This window comes from Notolepis coatsorum (assembly GCF_963971535.1).
Source record: "Notolepis coatsorum genome assembly, chromosome: 1".
NCBI lineage: Eukaryota > Metazoa > Chordata > Actinopteri > Aulopiformes > Paralepididae > Notolepis > Notolepis coatsorum.
In genome coordinates, this window is record NC_140165.1 from 31,500,082 (window position 1) to 31,525,011 (window position 24,930).

Genomic DNA, 24,930 nt, shown 5'->3' on the forward strand with positions numbered 1-24,930 from the left:
ATCGGACTGGATTGTATTACAACCATTCTCTTTGCCTATCGAACTAAATTATGCCCATAATCAATAAATATTCGTATTGATTGATATTGCTCTTGTGTGGACATTTGAATTTGTTTGTTTTTGAACTGTGGCGAGTCTGAACACCACCAGGCTCGTCACAATACATCAGTTTAGCATTATTACTTAGTAGCTTGTTGAATGAATTGTTCTATATATCACATTTAATCACTTGTATATTGTATATTGTTAATGCACTTTACTGTTAGATGCCAACTTATTTTCATTGTACTGTAGCCTACTTGTGCTGATGACAACACATAATAATAATAATAATTTATTCGATTTATATATCGCCTTTCATGAGACCCAAGGCGCTTAACAGTTGAGGGGGAAAACTAAGGAGAAGGAGATCAGAGGAACAATTAAGTAAAAAAGAAAAGAAAAGAAAGAAAAGAGGGAAATCAGGCAGAATCATTATTCATTAATACATTTGGTGAAGAGGTGAGATTTTAATGTAATATAATGTTTAAGCGCTCGTTTCACTATGCTTTCTCTTTTTGTTGTTGTTGTTCTTAGCTCTATTCTATTTAAATCTTTCAAAAATGTACCCCAGTTTCTATTGCATGTACATATTTGTGTTTTATTACACGTGTTCATACATGCCAACTATTTTGCCTGTTTTATTCTCCACCCATCGATCATCCATAGCAACACTACTATCACCGACATCCAAGAAGGTGGATCGCCCCTTGAATGGCCCTTCTAAGGTTTCTCTCCTACACATTGCCTGTGGTGCTTTTTTTCCCTATTGCTAGGTTTTTAGTGAGTTTTTCCTTACCTTCGCTGGGGTATGTCTGGGAGTGTTGTTTTGGATTTCATGGTGTTTTCTTTTGTTCTTGATTTATTGTGATGTTTCTTCTTGACTTGTTTAAAGACCACTTGTCCAGCCCATGTGATTGCGGGCTTTGCAAATAAATGTGATGTGATTTGATTTGATTTGTGTGGTTGTGGAGTGTTACCTGTGTGGTGAGCTTCTCTGCGGGCCTGGTGTGGTTGTGGACACAGTGCTCCGGCTCCCACTCCACACGGTAGCGAGCGACGGAAGGATCTGCAGGAGGAAGACAAAGAGACACAAAAGTCAGTCCCTCGACCTCGAGTGAATGTTGAGAGATTTGGGGTGCTTTTTCAATGTATGTGATGTATAGATTGGGGGGGAGGTGACCACAGCTAAAACGGTGATTGAAATGTGCATGGAAGACGGTGATATTGACGGTGGTGGAACCAGTGGTTTCACAGGCACAGGCCGCGTCAGCGAGGGGTTTTGTTATGAATTCCTTGGAAGAACATCTGAGATTAGAGTGTACTGTCTCCCAGGGCAGGAGGGAGAGAGGTTCATCTTAATGAAACGTGAGTTTATTAGTGTTAAAGGTTATGCAGTTGTCATGACAACACGTCGCATGACAACCAGAAGGCGGGGCCGTCGTTGCGACGACGAACATCTATGAGTCGAACGGTGTTTCCGGGTGTAAGGCAGACTAGAATCTGACCGAGAGCGAGTAGGACTGAGATCACACAGAGGACTCTCTCTCCTCTTATCACGAGAGAGGGGGGGGGGGGGGGGGGGGAGAAGAATGCCACGACATCATTAGCTTCGGCTAACACGAGGAGGGTTCAGGCTAACGACTAGGCCTGACCACTATTGGACTGAATAACAAAAGGACAATCTGAACACACCGAGAGATCATTAGAATAGACTCTTCAAGGACGATACAATTTGATAACATCTGATAACATCTGATTATGAGGTTCTGTTTATAGCAATAAAACAACGCTTTTCCTCATAAGGTATCTCACGGTGTCGGAGTGTCGAATTCTTACTGAAGTGGAGAATTATTATGGTTTATGGATTGCACTAACAGGGGAGATAAGGATCTTATCTGCCAGTATCGGAGACGTCAGGACCATTAAAAGTACACAACGCAGAGGAATTGGATGGAGGGCCAAACAGACAAAGACGTGATACTGGCCAGTTTGATCAGAATCTTACAATGTGAACAAAGTCGAAACTATTTGGGAAGTTAAACATTATTCCAATTATCCAAAACGCACACACAAGAAGTTAAGAGACAAAACTTTGAGATTTGAAATATGAGTCAAACATTTGCAGTAAAAATCAAACTCAACACACATTTTCCAATTATACAAACGTACAAGTTGTGGGATAAAACCTTTCATTTGAATATATAACACATTTTTTTCTTTTACATTTGTATTATTATCCTTTTTTTATATCAAATTTCTCATTGAATAGGGAGAATGGCAGGTAACAGTGTTCAAACGCTGCAAGGTCTAACAAGCAGCGTTCGCGTTCACACACGCCACGCCTGGTCTATACCCATGCAGCGCACGGCGTCAGCTTCAAACAAAAGTTCCTTTGTCCCACTGGGGGTAATTACAGATGATTGGGCCTTTGAAATTGACAATAAGCTTCGTGTTGTTTACATAACCGACCTCTGAGGTACGTAATGTGCGTTATGTGAGATCTGTCTGTCTGTCTGTCTGTCTGTCTGTCTGTCTGTCTGTCTGTCTGTCTGTCTGTCTGTCTGTCTGTCTGTCTGTCTGTCTGTCTGTCTGTCTGTCTGTCTGTCTGTCTGTCTGTCTGTCTGTCTGTCTGTCTGTCTGTCTGTCTGTCTGTCAGTCAGTCATGGTGGAGGAGGGTGCTTTATAGCGTGGGTTATTTCCCTGTGCCAACATGCTGTGTGCTCAGGACCGTGACCGTGGCTCAGGAGGTAGAGCGGGCGTCTGGTAATCCGAAGGTTCCCGGTTCGATTATGGCTCCTCCTCGTTTTTTTAGATTATATATATTAGATTAGATATTAGTTATTAGATTATATATATATATTGTAACTATATTCCTTGTAGGGAAAATATAACTGAGAGGGCATACATACCCTGATCTTGCACCTTGACATTTTTACATTGCCTAATTGACCATTACACTGGTTCCTGACAGGCAGCGAGCGAGCGAACTGGACTGATATGAGGCGGCGCGTGTCCGAGTGTGTCTGTGTGTGTGTGTTACCTGGAAGCACACGGGGGCAAAGCAGCCTGCGATTCTTGACCAATAAAAAGTGTTTAGGGGCGGGACTCGGCCGCGTAATTGCTCAACTAGAGACACAGCGAGCGAATATTTGAGGGGAGAACGACATCGCCGCTCAGTTCGCTGTCGCTCGCGGAAGGTCAGGATAGTCTGATTGAAACTAATACATTTGAATCAATATCGCAATCACGCTCGCTCGCGTCGCTCTATGTCAGGAAGGGGTGTTATGCGCATGTCCAGAGTAAATTATATTGTTATATTGTTTATAGTGCTGTCAGGCGATTAAAAAAAATAATCGAATTAATTACAGGATTTGTAATTAATTAATCGAATTAATCGCATTTTAATCTCATAACCATTTTAGGCCTGATATTTTATATTCTATAATCATATTTCAAATTGCATTTGTCCGGATGGCAGAATTCAGTACTGTATCTACAAAACCTTCTGTTTAATCATCTTCCCTTTATTCATTTGCTTAGATTTTTCAGGCCTGGTCAATTTTAGCATGGTGTTATTCACAGTCAAAAAAAAAGAAAAAAATGTATTGGTATTCTCATTTGGTTCATTACAATTTACAGACACAGACACAGTATTTCTAACACTGGGAATACATTCCCTGAGATCCATAGATGTCCCTAGAATCAGATACCAAGAACATGCAAATGGACCATTTAAAAAAAAAGTCTGTAAATGTTTATTCTATGTTCTTATGGAATGAATGAGATTTAAAAAATATATATAAATAAATAAAAATAAAAAATATATTTTTTTATTTATTTATTTTTGAGTTCATTTTCATAACGCGATCATTTGCTGTGTAATTAATGAATCTAATTAACGCGATAAACTGACAGCCCTAATTGTTTACACTGCCTATTTGTATTCTATTTTTATTTTTACTTCTCCACTGTACTATAATTCTATGACCTGTACCATGTCTTCTACTACCTGTACCTCCCCTCCCCCCTCCCCCATGCTGCTATGATGCCTGAATTTCCCCAAGGGGATCAATAAAGGAACATCTCATCTTATCTTATCTTAACCCCTGACTGCTCCCGAAAAGCAGGTTGGCGCCTTGCATGGTTGCCTCCACCGCTGATTGTGAATGGGCATAAGATGTACCCAGTACAAACCCATCCACACCAACATGGACTACAGTGAACCCAGTGTGGGTGAATAGTTAAACCACATGTAGTTCAGTTACTAGTTTAACCACAAGCGGTATTCGGCTGGTCGTTTTACTACATTCAAATCGTAGCTTTTTCAGTACTTAACTACTTTGAGGCGTGTAGTTTAGGTACTTAATTAAACTACAAATTAAACAAAAAATGTAGCATTTTCCTGATTCTACCTCAACAACTGCTCCCTGTCCCCTCCCTTAAACGCACCCATTGGCTATGCTTACAGTAAGTGAGGATTGGCCCACCCTGGTCCCTAAATCAAACACACCCACACTTTACTCACTGCCAGTTCAGCTGTTGCTCTGTGTGACTATATGAGATTCCAGACTGTTGGATTCCAGTGTTAGTATGACAAACAACATGTTTTTAAAGTAGTTTAGATTGAGTTTAACCCTCTCAATCCTGCCTATACCCAAATTGTCTTTGGTCAAATTATAGTATTCCTGTGGTTTCTTTGTACAAACTATAGAGATGTACCATAGGAATACCGATGAGTGTATGATGGTATTCATGTGTTTTGTGTAGTGGAATATCATAGAAATGTCAGGTGAATCACTATAGTATTCCTGTGATTTTACCATAGAAACACAATGTATGGTTATTCCTATAGTGAATCACTATAGTATTCCTGTGATTTTACCATAGAAACACAATGTATATGGTTATACCTATAGTGAATCACTATAGCAGTTCTTATAGTAATTTCTGCATACGAAAAGGCCACAGAACCACAGGAATACTATAGTTTTACTACTTTAATACTATAGTTTATTGTAAAAATGACTAGCTACTTCACAGTGAAAATGAGTGAATACTTTCAAAGTGGAATCTGGTACAGTGAGTGCTGACTACCGTACTTATTGTGGGAAATGGGTTTTGTCTAGTCTTTGTATGGATGTGTCAGTCGGACATCGCACAACGTTGTTTAGGCGCTGGTCAGAAATTACATATAATGTACTCCTTCTCGTTTGGCCAGGGTTTAAAGTCTTCGGATTAACAAGCCTAAACAAGCTGTGCAGAATTATTGCAGTTTGTGATGTCATGGATTTTGATTAATCAATTAGCTGTGCTTTTTGGAGCCAGGAACGCTGCTTAGCTAATGTACTGCCAAGTTTGTAAATGTTTTTTTTTTTTACTCTTGGGTGTGGGGCAGCCAGACGGGGAAGGAAATAATTAATTTAAAATGTGGTGTGTTGCTACACCCATGAAAAACATCTTATTCAGCACAAGGAAAGAACGAGATGCTGGCACATAAATAATTAAACTAGATTTAGACTAGAATCGAATCATTCATTCATATACAATTGTTGAAAAGATACATTTTCCACATTCCAACATTCCTTTAATGCTCTGCAGGCAGCTCTCACAAAGCTTAACGCTGAATGCCAGTAAAACTGTACTGTATGTTATTTTCTAGATCCAGAAACATAGATTATAATTTTTACCTATATCTACTCTAAATGGATCCACTATTGAGATAGTCACTGTATTACAGTAAATATCTTGGCATTTGGCTTGATGAAAAATTTACTTTTAAATACCACATAGCCAATCTGACCAGCAAACTGAGACACAATAATTGGGTTATTTTACAGAAACAAATCCAGCTTCCATATGATTTGCAGGAAGAGGATTGTTGAAGCAGTCTTTATGTCAGTTTTGGATTATGGTGATGTAATTTATAGAAATGCTGCCCCTTTCACTGGAATGATCTTCAACTCACCCTACAAATCAATATCTCCACTATGGACACTTTTAGAACATGATCACAAACCTATGTATGTAACTGTTTTTAATTTGATCTTTCTTTGTTTTTTCTCTTTTCACCTGTGTTTTTGTCTTATTTATGTACATTTATTTCCCCCCATTATGTATTCTGAACAGTTTGAACTTGTAACCTCGATGGTATTGCTAATTAGGGTCAAACCTCAATGTCCATAAATAAAGGTTTCAATCAGTCAATCAGTGAACAGCGAGTTGTCAGTTGTGACGGGGTACATGAGATGGCTGTTGTGACGTGGTACATGAGATGGCTGTTGTGACGGGGTACATGAGATGGCTGTTGTGACGTGGTACATGAGATGTCAGTTGTGACGGGGTACATGAGATGGCTGTTGTGACGCGGTACATGAGATGGCTGTTGTGACGGGGTACATGAGATGGCTGTTGTGACGTGGTACATGAGATGGCTGTTGTGACGTGGTACATGAGATGGCTGTTGTGACGTGGTACATGAGATGGCTGTTGTGACGCGGTACATGAGATGGCTGTTGTGACGTGGTACATGAGATGGCTGTTGTGACGTGGTACATGATATGGCTGTTGTGACGTGGTACATGAGATGGCTGTTGTGACGGGGTACATGAGATGGCTGTTGTGACGTGGTACATGAGATGGCTGTTGTGACGTGGTACATGAGATGGCTGTTGTGACGCGGTACATGAGATGGCTGTTGTGACGTGGTACATGAGATGGCTGTTGTGACGTGGTACATGATATGGCTGTTGTGACGTGGTACATGAGATGGCTGTTGTGACGGGGTACATGAGATGGCTGTTGTGACGTGGTACATGAGATGGCTGTTGTGACGCGGTACATGAGATGGCTGTTGTGACGCGGTACATGAGATGGCTGTTGTGACGCGGTACATGAGATGGCTGTTGTGACGGGGTACATGAGATGGCTGTTGTGACGCGGTACATGAGATGGCTGTTGTGACGCGGTACATGAGATGGCTGTTGTGACGCGGTACATGAGATGGCTGTTGTGACGTGGTACATGAGATGGCTGTTGTGACGCGGTACATGAGATGGCTGTTGTGACGCGGTACATGAGATGGCTGTTGTGACGCGGTACATGAGATGGCTGTTGTGACGGGGTACATGAGATGGCTGTTGTGACGCGGTACATGAGATGGCTGTTGTGACACGGTACATGAGATGGCTGTTGTGACGCGGTACATGAGATGGCTGTTGTGACGGGGTACATGAGATGGCTGTTGTGACGCGGTACATGAGATGGCTGTTGTGACGTGGTACATGAGATGGCTGTTGTGACGCGGTACATGAGATGGCTGTTGTGACGGGGTACATGAGATGGCTGTTGTGACGGGGTACATGAGATGGCTGTTGTGACGCGGTACATGAGATGTTTCTTAGTGAATCCATTCCCATTTGTTATTTACATTTACATTTACATTTAGTCATTTAGCGGACACTTTTATCCAAAGCGACTTACAAGTTCTGTACAACAAGTCATCAGGAAGGGCACAACTCTATCAGCTGAGTAATAATAATTTTCATCAAAGTGTTGAGTGCTACAGTGTAGGTTAGTTTATTAGGACAAGTGCATGACAGTAAGGTTAGTTAGTGTTAGATTTTCTTTTCTTTTCTTTCTTTTTTTTGGTGTTGGCGGCTATCCATTTGGATGGTGGATCTGGCCATGAAGCTCTACTCCCAGCCCTTCCTTACCCATGCTGCTCTGCCAATACACGCGGACCTGGAGCTTCCCGTCTTGGTAAAAGGGCGTTCCCACGTCCAGGATGTCCGGAGGAGGTCCCGCTGGGGCGGCGCTGGTTGCTGATGGTACAAACACAGTACAGAGCAACGGTTATTTTACCTGTGTGGTTCACTGTGTGTGTGTGTGTGGTGTGTGTGTGTGTGTGTGTGTGTGTGTGTGTGTGTGTGTGTGTGTGTGTGTGTGTGTGTGTGTGTGTGTGTGTGTGTGTGTGTGTGTGTGTGTGTGTGTGTGTGTGTGTGTGTGTGTGCGTGCGTGCGTGCGTGCGTGCGTGCGTGCGTGCGTGCGTGCGTGCGTGCGTGCGTGCGTGCGTGCGTGCGTGCGTGCGTGTGTGTGTGTGTGTGTGCATTAAGTGTGTACCCAAGGGGGGAAAAAGTATACTTTGTATACTACAGCCCTCTGTTACCTCTGTCGTTGGCAATCTCGGACGATTACTGTCTTTCAGAGGCTGCAGGTCAGTTCTAAGGTTAGAGTGAAGATCATATGAAACTAGAGGACCAAAAGAACCCCTTGGTGCCAACCATGCTAGCTTGTCGGGAAGGGGGCTAAATAATGTTCCAAAGTTAGGCTAAAGTTTGAGGGGAGAACTGGCATGGCCATTTTCAAAGGGGTCCCTTGACCTTACATCTCAAGATATCTGAATGACAATGTGTCCTATGGGTACCACTACCTGCTAATCCCATGCAATTTTGGGCAAAAACCATGCAGTTGAATGGAAGCGGACATGACCGGTTAGCCTTCGGGAGAGGTGTTAGTTGGACAATGCCTAGGCTAACCGGTCATGTCCGCTTCCATTCATTGTGCTAAGCTAGGCTAACGTGCAGCCAGATAGCTTTCTACTGAACGCACAGAGAGGAAACCGGTATCTATATTCGTGTCTCTCTCTGGAGAAGACGATAAGCTAATTTCACTAAATGTTGGCGTGTTCCTTATTAAGTACATTCAATAAAAAAAAATACTTTTCTACATTTACTTAAGTAAAGGAACTGTGTATATCTTCCACCATTGGTTTAGTAATGTCAATGTGACACTGAATATGGAAAACTAATAAGCAGAAAGTAACGTACCGCGCTGTGTGGTGAAGTGTAGCGTGGCCCTGGGGCCCCTCAGCTGGGTCTGACCCCAGTAGCACACAGCCTGGACCTCCACACTGTAGCTCCTGTTAGCACGCATGCTGTCCAACTCTACCTGGCTCTGTGTGTACACACACACACACACACACACACACACACACACACACACACACACACACACACACACACAAGATTAGCATTATTACTCAGTAGTAATCATTTCCAGTTTAATCACATTGTATATTGTTAATGCACTTTACTGTTACATTTGCACTGGTGGCCATTATTTTCGTACTGTAAATGGTAAATGGTAAATGGCTGCATTTATATAGTGCTTTTATCCAAAGCGCTTTACAATTTGTTCCTCACATTTTACCCATTCACTCACACATTCACACACCGATGGCAGAGGCGACCATGCAAGGCGCTAACCTGCACATCGGGAGCAATTAGGGGTTAGGTGTCTTGCTCAAGGACACTTCGACACGCTGCCCGGGAGGAGCGGGAATCGAACTGGGAACCTTCAGATTACCAGACGACTGCTCGACCTCCTGAGCCACTGTCGCCCCACTGTGTTGCATGATGACAATACATTTGAACCTGACATGTGATCTCTGGGCCTCAGGGTGATGGCAATAACAACCAGACTGAAAGGTTTATAGGCTACAGTCACATTTCCTTGTTTGACTTGTGCAGTTTAATTTGTGAGAAACCCCCCCGGAGCTCCTGTTCTCTGTTCACATGTTCCAACACAGACAGGCTGCAGCCAATTAGAATACTCCTCAGAACTAAATCCATCCTGTCGTGATCTCCTTGATCTGACATCATTTGATAAGTCTTCAGCTTTAGCACTCGTCTTTGTAGCTGTTGCTGATCCAGTTGCTTTCAGATCAGGGATTTTAAACAAGGAGGGAGGGAAGCTACTTCAAGGGGACACTTCAGACTAAACAACACTGTACTTTAAAGATTCCCTCCAGATCTATTTTAAACCCTTAAAATGTTCTATATAAAATAACAATGGGTGTAAATATGTTTTTTTTGTTCAATAAACTACTGAAAATGTCTCAGCAGCATCTCTAAACCTTTACCCTAATTGAGAATGAAGGATCTATGAATATGCTAATTGGCAACAAGAACCCGTTGACAGAGACACGTATCACTACTTGTCAATAGGGATGAGCATCGATTTTCAAATAGTCATAATTTCCCCTTGTTTTTACCAGCACCAATACTGTGTAGTGTAGCTGCTTAACGGCATGCTTGGTACAGCTCGCTAGCTAGCCATGTAGCATAACAGTCTGTTAACAGCTGGGAGAACAGAAAAGAAAGATTAAGAAAGAGAGACTGGAGATATTACAGTTTGTTTCACTAAACTCACACGGATTTCAAGCATCAGTGATGTAACTTTCAGAATGAACGCTTTTGTTCCTGGAAATAAAGTTAGGCTGACCGGACTCCCAAATATCTAACCTAACACTAGCTGTTGGCAATGACAGCAGCCTGCTAGCTTGCTTGTTTGACTATCTCACGTTCGCTATCTTTGAATAGTAGTTGAATAGTTCCCTATGACTATCGAATAGCAATTTTGTAAGTCACTCTGCCCAGGCAGACATTCATCATCACTACTTGTCACTGTCCTAAAAACGTCCCAACAGTCCTCACCACTTGGACGGTCTTCCTCCTCTTGGTGGCGGGTGAAGCCGAGGGCTCTCCGGGGGCGGTCCAGCTCCAGGAGACCTTGTAGTGGTGCACAGGGACGTCCAGGTCAGCTGGCACGCTCCACTGCAGCCTGGCGGACACCGCCCTGCCGGGCCCGAAGCTCATGTTTGCAACACGTAACTCAGACGGGGCCGGGGGACTGGAGGGATCTGTTTAGGAAGACAATGGAGGTTAGTCTATTGGACTTCTAGCACAAGGAGGTTAGTCTATTAGACTTATTCTAGCAAGAGGAGGTTAGTCTATTAGACTTATTCTAGTAAGAGGAGGTTAGTCTATTAAACTTCATCTAGCAAGAGGAGATTAGTCTATTGGACTTCTTCTAGTAAGTAGAGGTTAGTCTATTGGACTTCTTCTAGTAAGTGGAGGTTAGTCTATTGGACTTCTTCTAGTAAGTGGAGGTTAGTCTATTGGACTTCTTCTAGTAAGTGGAGGTTAGTCTATTGGACTTCTTCTAGTAAGTGGAGGTTAGTCTATTGGACTTCTTCTAGTAAGTAGAGGTTAGTCTATTGGACTTCTTCTAGTAAGTGGAGGTTAGTCTATTGGACTTCTTCTAGCATAAGGAGGTTAGTCTATTGGACTTCTTCTAGCATAAGGAGGTTAGTCTATTAGACTTCTTCTAGCAAGAGGAGGTTAGTCTATTGGACTTCTTCTAGCATAAGGAGGTTAGTCTATTAGACTTCTAGCATAAGGAGCAGGGGCATCATTTTGGTATGGCAAGGTATGGCACTCGCCATACCTTGGCAAATTAATATATAAAAAAGAAAATTATTTTTACATATTACAAAAAATTTAAATGTTGATTTAGAATTTGAATGTCAACATTTTGAACGAAGCTTCAAAGCTTCGAACTATTCGGTACAGCCCTAGCATGTTTTGATATTTCACTTTTACTAGGTGACTTTTACTAGGTGACTAACTCAAATATGCCGCCCAAAAAAAAGGAAAATGGACATACGGAAATTTTTTAGTCAAAGGGCAGCAGAGACAAGTGATACAGGGACACAGGTATGGTCTTACAATGGCTTAGTGATTATAACATTATGCAGTTCAGCATTCAGTAACCCAGGGATGCCCAACCTTTTTTGAACCAAGATCTACTTTTTAATTTGCCACCTAGCCGGGAGCTACCAGCCCAAATTTGACCTACTCTCTGCTAGTATTAGTAGTAATAGTATATTAATAATACCCATTCAATATGCACATGACAGAAAATATTATATGGCATATAATATTTTCTGTCATGTGCTATTGAATGTGTATATAATATAATATGATATTTTGTATATCATTGTAACAGTGTAGTGTAGGAATGACAAGAATGTTATTAATGAAATTAATGAATATTATCAAACGGAATTGTTTCTGTATACACATTTATAAAACGATCAAGGCATATTTAGCAATTTTGTATGCGTTCACATGCGCTTTTCAAGAATAAACAAAAACGAGACTTAATGGGAAGGGTGTGCTTGTACATTTGAACATAGTTCCATCAGTGGAGGTTTCTCTATGACATCACGTGAAACACAAATTCACTCATAATTCATAATTATTATTAATTTACATATATATATATATATATATATTTTTTTAATTATTATTATAATTTTTTTTTATTAGAAATGTTTTCCTCTGTAAAAAAATTCCAGTGAATTTTTTTTCTTCAAAAATGGCCAAAATTGACAGCTCTGAGCAGGCCTGCACTGCAGTAATGACTGCAGTATATTCGTGCAGATGGCTGCACAGGTTGACCCAGGATTAAATAAATAATAAATAATAGCCAATCAAAATAGGCTATTAACGTCATCTAAGCACGGTCTGTGTAGTTAAACTCTTGCCATTGAATGGGGTATTGAATGATTGACAGCCCTTGACATCCAATACACAGAGGTTGAATAATGATTGGCAGCCTTGAAAATCCAATCAGAGGTTGCTGCATTGCAGAGTCAAAACGGGTCCAGCTGCAGGTCCGTAACAGAAAGAAGCATTTTGTATAAAAGTATTCTGTACTTCTGTATGACAACTAATAAAGAAACTTGAGAAACTTGAGATTGGCCCGAGCTAAACCTAACCTACGGACCTGCAGCTGGACTGGTTTCACTGTGTGAAAGAGCAAGCTAGTAAGCTGTACAGCTATAACAACACAGTAGGCTAAATTAAACTTTGCGCCAACATTAGGACCGAAGTATAAACCAGCAACTGAGCAACATGAAGAAGTGGACTTATGCATCTGGATCAGAAAAAAAGTTGTGGATGAAAAAGTAAGTAGGCTACAGTGTTTGTAAAAGCTTGTATGCTAACAGTAGCTAGCCAGCTTAGCCTACATCACAATGATGATCACCAAGCTAACTTACTGTACACACTGTAGGGTTGGGCAATTAATCGAAACAGAATCACAATATCGATTCATAGACCTATGCAATCTCATTTCTAAGTTATGACGATTTTTCTTTTATTAAAAAAAAAGTTATAATTTTTTTTTTTTTTTTTTTACTTTTTAAATTATTTTATCTGGGTTGAACATGATTTGTGGAACTCCCTCTGGTGTTGTGGTAATGGTATTCACTGACTTTTGGGAAGTATTTCGACATGCACATGGGTATCTTAGTGGTGTAGTGTATCTTGTAGACCAGGCCCATTGCAAGTTGCTGTACTCTGTCGTCTACTCTAAGCCATCCTATAGGTTGTCAAAGTGGGCAGGGGTGAGGTGGGTTTTAGGAGTAAGGTCAAGCAGTAGTCTGACCAGTTTGTTTTGTGATGTTAGTAATCTTGTTTTTAGTGCCTTTGAGGTGCTTTGGTACCATGAGGTGCAAGCATAGTCGTAGTACCCTTGAATGAGTGCTCCTGTTAGAGTCTTCAAGGTATTCTTGTTTACCAGAGAGGAGATCCGGTACAGGAATCTAGTTCGTTGGTTGACTTAGTTTTATTACATTGGATCCCATTTTGTCACAGGAAAGATTTGCCTCTATAGGATGGAACCCAGGTAGGTAATTTCATCTTTCCTTTTAAGATAAGATAAGATATTCCTTTATTGATCCCCTTGGGGAAATTCAGGCATCATAGCAGCATGGGGGAAGGGGGGGGGGGGGGGTACAGGTAGTGAAAACAACACAAGCAGTGTAAACAAATAGATCAATATAATTTACTATCTAACTAACTGAAATATATTTTCACAGTGTCACATAAGGTGCAGTATGCATAAGGTAGTGTTATAATTTACTATCTAACTAACTGAAATATACATTATTCATTATTCACAGTATCACAGTATCCACATACGGTGCAGTATGCATAAGGTAGTGTTATTGTCCTACTTGGGTTCCTATTAGTTCTAGGTCGATGTCTGGCAGCAGTCCCTGCCCACTGTTGTGGAGCCTGATGGCCACTGGTATGAAGGACTGTCCGAGGCGGTTAGTTGAGTGTCGGGGGGGTATGAGTCTGTGGCTTCCTTGTCACCTTCACCTAATATGTTTTGATCTGGTCAGGTGCGCTGTCACCTAATATGTTTTGATCTGATCAGGTGCGCTGTCACCTAATATGTTTTGATCTGGTCAGGTGCGCTGTCACCTAATATGATTTCATCTGGTCAGGTGCGCTGTCACCTAATATGATTTCATCTGGTCAGGTGCGCTGTCACCTAATATGTTTTCATCTGGTCAGGTCCGCTGTCACCTAATGTTAATATGTTTTCATCTGTGTCCACTGACCACTGACACACAGTGGGGGATGTTTAAAAATATAATTTAATATATAATATAATAATTTGTCCTTCACCCAAAAATTTGGTCAGCAGCCTCCACTGAGTTCCATGATACGTGGCTGTGTTGTGCTGAGAAAGAGGCGCAGATCCGCTTCTACTCTGAGGCGAGATCTGCATTTATTTTTTATTAATGTCAGAGCCGAGAATCCCGCTTCACAGAGGTATGTTGATGCAAATGGGACAAGCTTTCTCAGCGCAGCATTACACAGCACTGGGTAGTCGTTCCTGACTGATATCCAAAACTTTGCGAGGGCCTGTCCAGTGAACTTGACTTGATCGATCAACGCCTCCTGCTCAGACAGAGGGAGGCCTGTTGCGAGTGCCATGTGCAATGAACGGATCTTGGATCCAGTTGTTCAAATTGTCCCTGCTCTTTCTTTCTGGGAAATAATTCCAAAGTTGATCAATGAGCCCTTCTATGTGGCTACAGATGATGGGCTTCAAATCACCGTTTTAAATTCAGGATGCTTAGTTTCCAAGTGCTGCTGTAATTTACTTGGTTTAAAGCTCTCGTTAGAAAGGATCTCGTAACACAAAACGCACTGTGGTCTCGGGTCATCTTCTTGGCCAGTCCAAGTAAATCCATATGCCAAATATTTAGGATCATAACTTATTTTACTCCGTTTCATAGTAGTTCTGGTATCGCTACTACAAAATTCTGCCTTTCTCTTGCCAGCATTTGGAACACACGCACATGACGCGCCGCTTCTGACAACAGACATATCCATTGCGAGTGTCCAGGTTAAATTAATCAACTTTATCATCAGCATTAAATGCTTGGCCTGGAAAGCCCCCCCCCCCCCCCCCCCCTGGAAGTGCTTTAGTTACGAGACAGTGTCGATCACAAATATCTGAGTACACATTGACTCACAAAAGACCAGATGATATACCTGCGCAGGGCTGTCACGCAAGCTCGCGCATGCACGTCGCGGCACTTTGCGCTCCTCTGACTCACAAAAGACCAGACGTGGCCTCAGTGATTTTTTTTTTCAACTGTTTTTGTCAACTGTCACCTCCCTAAATAATCTCACGGCCTACTTGAAACCAGCGCGCGATCTACCGGTCGATCGAGGTTGACTGGTTGGGCACCACTGCAGTAACCCATACTTTTTGTGAACGTGTTTTTGATACTACATTCTGTTGAACACACACATCAAAACTGTACCTAAGGACAATTGGCTCAATTGCAAGAAAAATTTGCTATTAGCTATTAGCTACAGTTATGATATTACATTCTGCTCAGCATAATTTGTATGCAAAATATTGTGGTTCCCTGCTTTAGTCTGTTGACACATTTCTATACTAAATGCTTTTGTAGTCCTGTGTCATACCTAAATGTCATATAAGTGAATTGTATAGAAACAACTCACCAAAAGTTACTATTGCACAACTGATTTGACAAAAAGATATCCACCAAGGGGGGGTAACCCCACACACCCTCCCTACTTGCCATACCTTGGCTTTTACTGAAATGACGCCACTGATAAGGAGGTTAGTCTATTCAACTTCTTCTAGCATAAGGAGGTTAGTCTATTAGACTTCTTCTAACATAAAGAGCCACCGGACCTCTGCTGGCCTGGATGTGTCGGCTGGGCGTGGTGAATCCTCTGGTCCCGTGGATGTTGACTGCTGCCACCCTGAACTGGTACCAGCGACCCGGCCGGGTGTCTGCCAGCCTGGCTCCCTGCTCGGTGCTCTAAACATGAGAGAGAAAGAGAGAGAGAGAGAGAGAGAGAGAGAGAGAGAGAGAGAGAGAGAGAGAGAGAGAGAGAGAGAGAGAGAGAGAGAGAGAGAGAGAGAGAGAGAGAGAGAGAGAGAGAAAGGAGGGAGTATATCACCATGGAATGATATAGCCTACTGTATGAAGAAATCCACTCCCTTTAGTGGGTTGTTTAGTTTATTGAGACAGTAAGGAGGGCTGAGACACAGGGGAGAAGGTTCTGGTGGGAGTCTGATCCTAGTCCAGCACACGCACACAATGGTCTTAAAGGATAACTCCACTATTTTGGGAAATTAGCTTATTTAACATCTTCCCTGGAGTTAGACAAGAAGATGCATACCTTTTTTGTCTCTGTGCGTGCATTTTAGCTTTGGGAATAGATGCTCCGTTAGCATAGCTTAGCTTCATCACTGGAAGTGGGGGAGGACAGTAGCCTTACAGTGCCTTACAGTGTATTGCAAGGTCTGACATTGACCAAACTTGATATGCATGACCTTAATGGGCTCTAGGTCAACTCCTGAAAAGGGGGTCAATGTCAGACTTTGCAATCAAAAGTTAGGGGGCTAATAACCCTTGCCATAATTTCAGTGCGCCCCTAACTTTTGATTGCAAGGTCTGACATTGACCCCCTTTTCAGGAGTTGACCTAGAGCCCACCAAGGTCATGCATATCAAGTTTGGTCAATGTCAGACCTTGCAATACACTGTAAGGCACTGTAAGGCTACTGTCCTCCCCCACTTCCAGTGATGAAGCTAAGCTATGCTAACGGAGCATCTATTCCCAAAGCTAAAATGCACGCACAGAGACAAAAAAGGTATGCATCTTCTTGTCTAACTCCAGGGAAGATGTTAAATAAGCTAATTTCCCAAAATAGTGGAGTTATCCTTTAAGGGATAGTTTTGATTTTTCACCCCTAGCCCTATTTCCTACCAATGATGATGGTGTTGGTCGGTAGAGTCCTTTCTCAGCACAATCCATGCTGTTCCTCATACTAGCTGCGGATAGTTAGCCACAAACCAACGCAAAGTCTTTGGGGTCGAGCTCCTGTCTGTACAAGCTGACTGAGGCTCACTGAAATGTACTTGTGTGCTCTGTGGAGTAAATTCCAGTGAGCTTCAGTCAGTTTGTACAGACAGGAGCTTGACCCTGTTGACTTTGCATTGGTTTGTGAGCTAACTATCCGTTAATATGAGGAACAGCATGGACTGTGCTGAGAAAGGACTATACCTAAACATCAAATCTGGGCCACTCGTTCATCAAACAATCACGTGGAAGTCGTTGAAATGGTCCAACTTGTCAAAACCTCAACATCTGCTTTCCGAGCACTGACATTTCGATGATAACATTAAATTAAATGTTTTCTTTTTTTTACTCAAAGTCACGACTTTGAATGAAAATAAGTAACGAATCGAACGTTCCAATCAAGGCGTCGAGAGAGAGCAGAAGCCCACTGTGAGCGGCTCTCTGCTATAGACGAGGGTCCTCTGGTTAACAGTTTGGGGGTCCTTGGCGTGGGGGTTTGACTGACCTGCGACACCACCTGCCAGGGTGTGGCAGCGTCCTCGCTGGGCTGGATGCCAAAGTTCCACCTCCTCTGCAGGACGTAGACCACGGGCTCCGCCGACACGTTGAAGCGCGAGGACCAGCGGACGTCCAGCCGGCCCGACGGAAGCTCTTGGAAGCCCAGCTCCTTCCTCGGCTTCAACGGGGAGCCTGGCGGGAGAGGGTTACGTGAAGTTAAACTTGTGTGTCGTGTGGCTCTAACCTGGCTTTTCTTCTTGTATTGTAAATCTGGAAAATAAAAATAGGAATCTTTGAAAGACATGACCGAGAAACAAGAAAAGCTTTTATGTAAAAACCCACTTTTACAGCTCCATTTGTAGTTAAGGGAATACGCCAACATTCTGGGAAATGGGCTTACCGTCTTCTCCAGAGTCAGACAAGAAGATAGATACCAATTTCATCCCTGTGTGTTCAGTTGAAAGCTATCTGGCTGCAAGCTTGACTAGCTTTGCACAAATTAATGGAAGCGGATACAGATCACTAGCCTAGCTTAAAACTCAGGGAGAGGTGTTTTTGGCCAATAGCTACAGTAGGCTAGCTCGTCTGTATTCGTCTGTTTTCTGGTGGCTGACATCTTGATTCAAATACAAAATGTTATTTTCACTCGAAGTCGCATTGGATTGATCATGGCAGCGCTCAGTAAACAGAAATGTTGGGAAGTTGGTTAATTTCAACAACTATGGGGGTACGATTTTGACAAATAGGGTGGCCTGGATTTAATGTTTAGGTATATAAAATGCTTCTGAATATGCTGTGAAGAAATACTATACAAGTAGTGTTACTTCAAAACATCTACTCAGTTACAGTAACTACAGTCATACTAATGGCTCTGTACAATTAAACCAGCTTGCACCGTGTAAACCAGCTCCCTAGCTGTACCACGAAAAAACATGACTCTTATTCTTTAGACTCTTGGTGGTCTGCCGTACCCTTGTAGAGGTTCTTGGGGGGCTGGCACGTGTGGCCGCAACCGTTGGAGCAGCACTTCTTCTGGGCGGAGCATTCCCCGTCCTCGTCGCAGCTCTCCACGCAGGCCGCTGCGAAGCCACTGGCCCTCTCCGGAGGCGGGCAGTCGCCCTGTTTGACCGACAACACTGACCGGAGGAACTCACAGCTGGTCACACACTCCCAGTGTTGCCTGGGGAATGCTCGCTGGAATAAGATGGGGGGGGGGGGGGGGGGGGGGGTGATTAGATTTAGATTAGATTCAAATGTATTGTCATCATACAGCACATGTACAGTACGAAGAAAAGAAGTTGGCATCTAACCAGAGTGCAAATGTAACAGTAAAGTACATTAACAATATACAATGTACAAGAGATTAAATGTGATAGATGTATAACAGGCTACTGAGTAATATACAATGTATGCTAAACTAATGTATGTACAATCTAATTATGTAAAGTGATACACGTATAAATATACTAACTTATGTTAGTAAGCCATACTGGCCAGTGGTATAACTTTTCAATAAACTGAAAATGTCTTCTCATCTCTACACCTTTACCCTCATTAAGAATGCAAGGATTAATGCATATGTAAATTGAGAACAGGCACTCATTGATATTTACCAGGAATTCTAAATCAGCAGCTTATATTCATTGAAGACGTGTCAATACCTACTCAACATGCTGTGTCTGCTGAAGATAAAGGTGTCTAGTTACCACACATTGGACTATGAAAGGTTTGAGCTATTAGTGATGTCACATCACACACAACATCACACATACAACTCAGATTCCCAATACTATTGCTGTGTTCCATTGAAGTGGGAATGAGGAAACATGTGGTGGTGTTGTGTGTCACCGTGGAGGAGCTGGCGCACTTAGTATACATAGGCCTACTGGGGTTCCACCATACTATGTTTGTTATAGCCGTAAGTAATATATTTACGGATTGTATCGGCAAAAGTCCAAAATAAACACCGCAAACCAGGAGTTGAACCAACAATCATTGCAGTCGCGGGCAAGTGCTCTCGGGCGAGGGCTCTCACCCCTATCTAACTATGATCATAGTTAGGGTTAAGGTTAGTTTTAACATTCGCTTAACGGTTATGGTTAAGACATAAAGTTAGGGTTAAGGTTAGGGTTCTATCCCCAGCAAGGAAACGTAAAGGTTTTCTGAAAACGTAAGACCATGTAATATACTGTACAGTATGTACTTATTTTTTGTAATATGATTATATATATATATATATATATATATATATATATATATATATATATATATATATATATATATATATATATATCTATGTCATAATCACAGCACGGGCCTACTTCACTCCCCCTCCTTTTCCCCTCACGTCCTCCACACGCTCCTCTTCATCCCCCTATCCATCCACTGCACACTCCTCCTCATCCTCTCCTTCTCCAGTCACCCCTTCCTTTACCCTCATACGCCCAGCTGTACTTCATCCCCCTAATTCACACGCGGTCAGGCACCCCACTCTCCACAGCTGCACTCAATCCTTCCCTGATGGGGGGACTACTTCTACACCTCGACGCTGACCAGAAGCTGTCATGGTATTAATTACCACTGCCCAGGTACGACGTCTCTGCCGAAAGCTCTGCTAGATACCAACCGTGTATTTGCCTACTCTAACCTGTTTCTCTCCTGTGCCCCAAAGGGCCGCCGTCCCTGCCTGGACGTCACCTGTCCCCGAAGAGGAACACTTGTTCTCCCGCTGCAACCCAGCAGCTTCCAAGACAAGCACCAGGACCGCTTGCTCGCTCGCTGCCGCCACGGCAGCCACAAGACAGGACATAACCCCGTTCTATTCCCCCAATTCCTGTGTTGCTCTTTTGACATTAAACACCCTGGAAACCGCTCCTATCTCTTCTCGTGTATTCAGCAATTGGGCTGTGCTCCAGACCCCAGTTCTCACAATCAATCAATCAATCAATCAATCAATCAATCAATCAATCAATCAATCAATCAATCAATCAATCAATCTATCTATCTATCTATCTATCTATCTATCTATCTATCTATCTATCTATCTATCTATCTATCTATCTATCTATCTATCTATCTATCTATCTATCTATCTATCTATCTATCTATCTATCTATCCATCCATCCATCCATCCATCATCTGTTTTATCTAATAAAATAACGTTTTCAGTTTGTTCACCTCATTCCAATAATATTTTATTGCAGTAAAATAGGATTCTCAAGCAAAATCCTGTTTTCTATTGATATTTGGTGTCACTTTATCTATATAATATCGGCACGCAAAATATTGTGATATCTTGTATCAATGTATACATTTTTCTCCCCACCCCTATCATCTATCCATCCATCCGTCTGTCCGTCCATCCATCCACCCATCCATCCATCCATCCATCCATCCATCCATCCATCCATCCATCCATCCATCCATCCATCCATCCATCCATCCATCCATCCATCCATCCATTCATCCATCCATCCATCCATCCATCCATCCATCCATCCATCCATCCATCCATCCATCCATCCATCCATCCAGTATTATGGTCTTGTCCTCCTGTACCTCACACAGGTCTCTGCATGGTTTTGTCCTCTTCGTGTCCCAGGTGTCTCTGCAGGGCTCCACGCACTGTGGACAGCAAAAAAGAATCAGGTGATATAGATGACTGTGCAAATAACATGTAATAGAGTCATCTCATGTCCAAATAACATGTAATAGAGTCATCTCATGTGCAAATAACAGGTAATAGAGTCATCTCATGTGCAAATAACATGTAATAGAGTCATCTCATGTGCAAATAACATGTAATAGAGTCATCTCATGTGCAAATAACAGGTAATAGAGTCATCTCATGTGCAAATAACAGGTAATAGAGTCATCTCATATGCAAATAACAGGTAATAGAGTCATCTCATATGCAAATAACATGTAATAGTCATCTCATATGCAAATAACATGTAATAGTCATCTCATGTGCAAATAACATGTAATAGTCATCTCGTGCAAATAACATGTAATAGTCATCTCATATGCAAATAACATGTAATAGTCATATCATATGCAAATAACATGTAATAGAGTCATCTCATACGCAAATAACATGTAATAGAGTCATCTCATATGCAAATAACATGTAATAGTCATCTCATATGCAAATAACATGTAATAGTCATCTCATACGCAAATAACGTGTAATAGAGTAATCTCATACGCAAATAACATGTAATAGTCATCATCTCACACGCAAATGACATGTAACAGAGTCATGTCATATGCAAACAATGGCAAGATGTATCGTTCTCACTACTAGGCAGATTACTTGTAAACACGTTAGCGAGGCGAGAGCTTTTAAAAAAAATATATATATAGAATCTAAAAGAGATTACCAGAGGTTGTCCCCATCTTCAACACATTTTGTGTATAAAGTGTATGTCTTGGTAGATCTCAACCCTTGTGAAAACCACCGAACCTTACTCCACTGCAACCCAACCACTGGGAGCAGCGTAGTTAAGAACAAGCTCACCCAACTGAATGTGGAAGTGTAACATGTGGAGCTGCTTGTAGTGGAAACCCCAGTGGTTTTCAGAAGGCTGAGTTACATATTTGAAACAAAAACAACATAATAAACAACACCAGCCAAAAAAATTATAAAATAAAAGCATACAACAGTAACATGTCAACAACAACAACACAATGACAAGAACATAAACAACAACAGCAACAACACATACTATAGCACATAATGGGTTCATATATCTGTTATTATGATATTGAGGTCAAAAGCATGAGCAGGTCCTCTCACAGAGAGAGGACAGCATCGTTTTAAACAATTTAAAAGATGATATTAGACTATTCCAGTGGGATGGAGCTTTAAACATAAAATATTTTTTACCAGCTGATTTAAAGGTTTTTGGAACAGAAGGAAAGTGTTGAGTACAATGATGAAGTTGATCATTAGAAGTGAACGGTACCATATACGGTATTGGGGATAATTAAAATAAATACATTTAAAAATAAACTGTAACCAATGTTGTTGTCTTCTTATTGTGGGAGAAGGGAAGTTGAGATTTTCGTACATGATACAATGATGAGTGTTATATGAACAGCATACAGTATGTCATATATGCCTTTCAAACAACCTTCGAGTCTCGTGGAGTATTTTCCACCCCTTTTCAACATCAACGGCACAGTGTGAATGGTGTTTAGCCGAGTAAGCTGAGATCAGCTAAAACACACACCGTATGCACCTCGGAACACAACATGAAAGACGGGGACAATCTCTGGTAATGGCGAGATGTCAAAATAAACCTTAAGGTATTCAACCACACAGACCAGTCCCAGGTAATGTCAGGCTACTGCATTTTGAATGGAGCTTTCAGAATCTGACATCATTTTTACTGCCTACAGTATTAACTAGAGTTAGGGACTCATCATCATTAAGACTTAAGTATCTCTGTGCTGGATTTCAGCCTAAGACAGTTACACACAGAGGTTGGAGATCATATTTTAAAATTCAGCAAGAGAAGGAAGAACCTCCAACGTCAGTTGGCGGGCATTCCAGGTGTTGGAAATCTATGGAATGTTGGGTCAATGTGGCAATGGCATTGTGTATCTATATGTTATTATGTGCACTGAATAGTGGAGAATAATTAAGTTTAATAAGAATGAATTATTATTATATAATTATTTACATTTCTATGGATTATCTCATGGGCCGTGGCAGAGGGATATAGAGGAGAAGAGCCTCCTCTGGTAGGGGACATCCATTTGAGAGTAAACAAACCATTTCTATTTAGCGGGTAACCTCTGTAGCAGGTTGCCAATTAGCGAGGTTGTCCTCCTTCCGTGAAGTCAAATCCTGCACGACTAAGCAGCGCTAGCCCTGGGGAACGCGCAATGATTGCAATTTCATGCTGAAGTGAGGAACAGCGGTAGCCACGGTCGGAGGGTGAGCAACCTGGCACGACACAAGGGCACGTCGTTTAAAAGTTGCTAAGTTAACCTCTGAATAGCCTACGTTTTGCTATCTTCAATCTCTTTAGACCTCAAATTCACTCCCAGATTCACTCACTCACAGTTAGTCATTCTGCCCCTAGTGGTGACTCACAGTTAGTCGTACTGCCCCTACTGGTGACTCACAGTTAGTCGTTCTGCCCCTAGTGGTGACTCACAGTTAGTCGTTCTTCCCCTAGTGGTGAGCCACAGGCATCTATGACACTATTGGCGGGATCCACAAAGAATGGATTCCACGGTGTTAATTGCACCCTTACTTACAATTCATTATGAATTGAAAATGGGGGACCCTGATGTAAACAAGACGAAAGTCTTTCTCTGGTCTGCATCCCCTTAACAATTGTGTGTATTGAGCCGTACTGTATTGTACCCATTCTGCAATCTGTTAATACAATTTTCAATCAATCAATCAATCACTGCGCATCTGCTGAACTTCCATCACAATAAGAAAAACACAACATGGATTGTACATTAATCATGGTTCACCTACATCTCCAGCTAGCTCGCTAGCTAGCCCTCTGGTGCCATTGCGATTTAGCAGATCTTTATCTCTTATATCTTACCTGGATAATGAAACCATCAGATCTGTTTCTCTTATATCTTATCTGGATAATGAAACCATCAGATCTGTATCTCTTATATCTTATTTGGATAATGAAACCATCAGATCTTTATCTAATCTGGATAATGAAACCATCAGATCTGTATCTATATCTTATCTGTACAATGAGGGGAGGGAGGAGGGAGGAGGGAGGGGAGCGAGGGAGGAGGTGGAGAGGGAAGGGAGGGAGGGGGAGAGGGAAGGGAGGGAGGGAAGGGAGCGTGCGGGAGGGTGGGAGGGAGGGAGGGTAGGGGAGGTGCTCCTTCAGAAAACTCTGGAAGATTATTGGGATTTCAAATCATCCTGGGGCAGCGTTTCAATGAGGGGAATGTGTTTATTTTAAACAGCTGAAAGTGTGACGGGATCTTTGTGTGTGTGGATGTGGGGGTGGGTGGGTATGTGCTTGCATGTGTGTGTGCCTGCGTGCATGTGTGTGTGTGTGTGTGTGTGTGTGTGTGTGTGTGTGTGTGTGTGTGTGTGTGTGTGTGTGTGTGTGTGTGTGTGTGTGTGTGTGTGTGTGTGTGTGTGTGTGTGTAGGTGTGTGTGTGTGTGTGTGTGTGTGTGTGTGTGTGTGTGTGTGTGTGTGTGTGTGTGTGTGTGTGTGTGTGTGTGTGTGTGTGTGTGTGTGTGTGTGTGTGTGTGTGTGTGTGTGTGTGTGTGTGTGTGTGTGTGTGTGTGTGTGTGTGTGTGTGTGTGTGTGCATGTGTGAAGGGAGCTGTAGTGCTT

General features: G+C 42.1%; 1 protein-coding gene across 1 annotated transcript in view; it reads right to left on the reverse strand.

The window, feature by feature from the left end:
- anos1a (anosmin 1a) overlaps positions 1-24,930 on the reverse strand; it is a gene marked incomplete at both ends in the record, with an annotated part of 46,812 nt that overhangs the window by 5,665 nt on the left and 16,217 nt on the right. The window contains 8 exons of the mRNA XM_084314881.1: positions 1,020-1,108; positions 7,755-7,862; positions 8,868-8,994; positions 10,536-10,741; positions 15,919-16,048; positions 17,601-17,785; positions 18,565-18,787; positions 21,153-21,218. Coding sequence (XP_084171007.1) covers positions 1,020-1,108; positions 7,755-7,862; positions 8,868-8,994; positions 10,536-10,741; positions 15,919-16,048; positions 17,601-17,785; positions 18,565-18,787; positions 21,153-21,218 — 1,134 coding nt within the window. The remainder of the gene's footprint in view (positions 1-1,019; positions 1,109-7,754; positions 7,863-8,867; positions 8,995-10,535; positions 10,742-15,918; positions 16,049-17,600; positions 17,786-18,564; positions 18,788-21,152; positions 21,219-24,930) is intronic.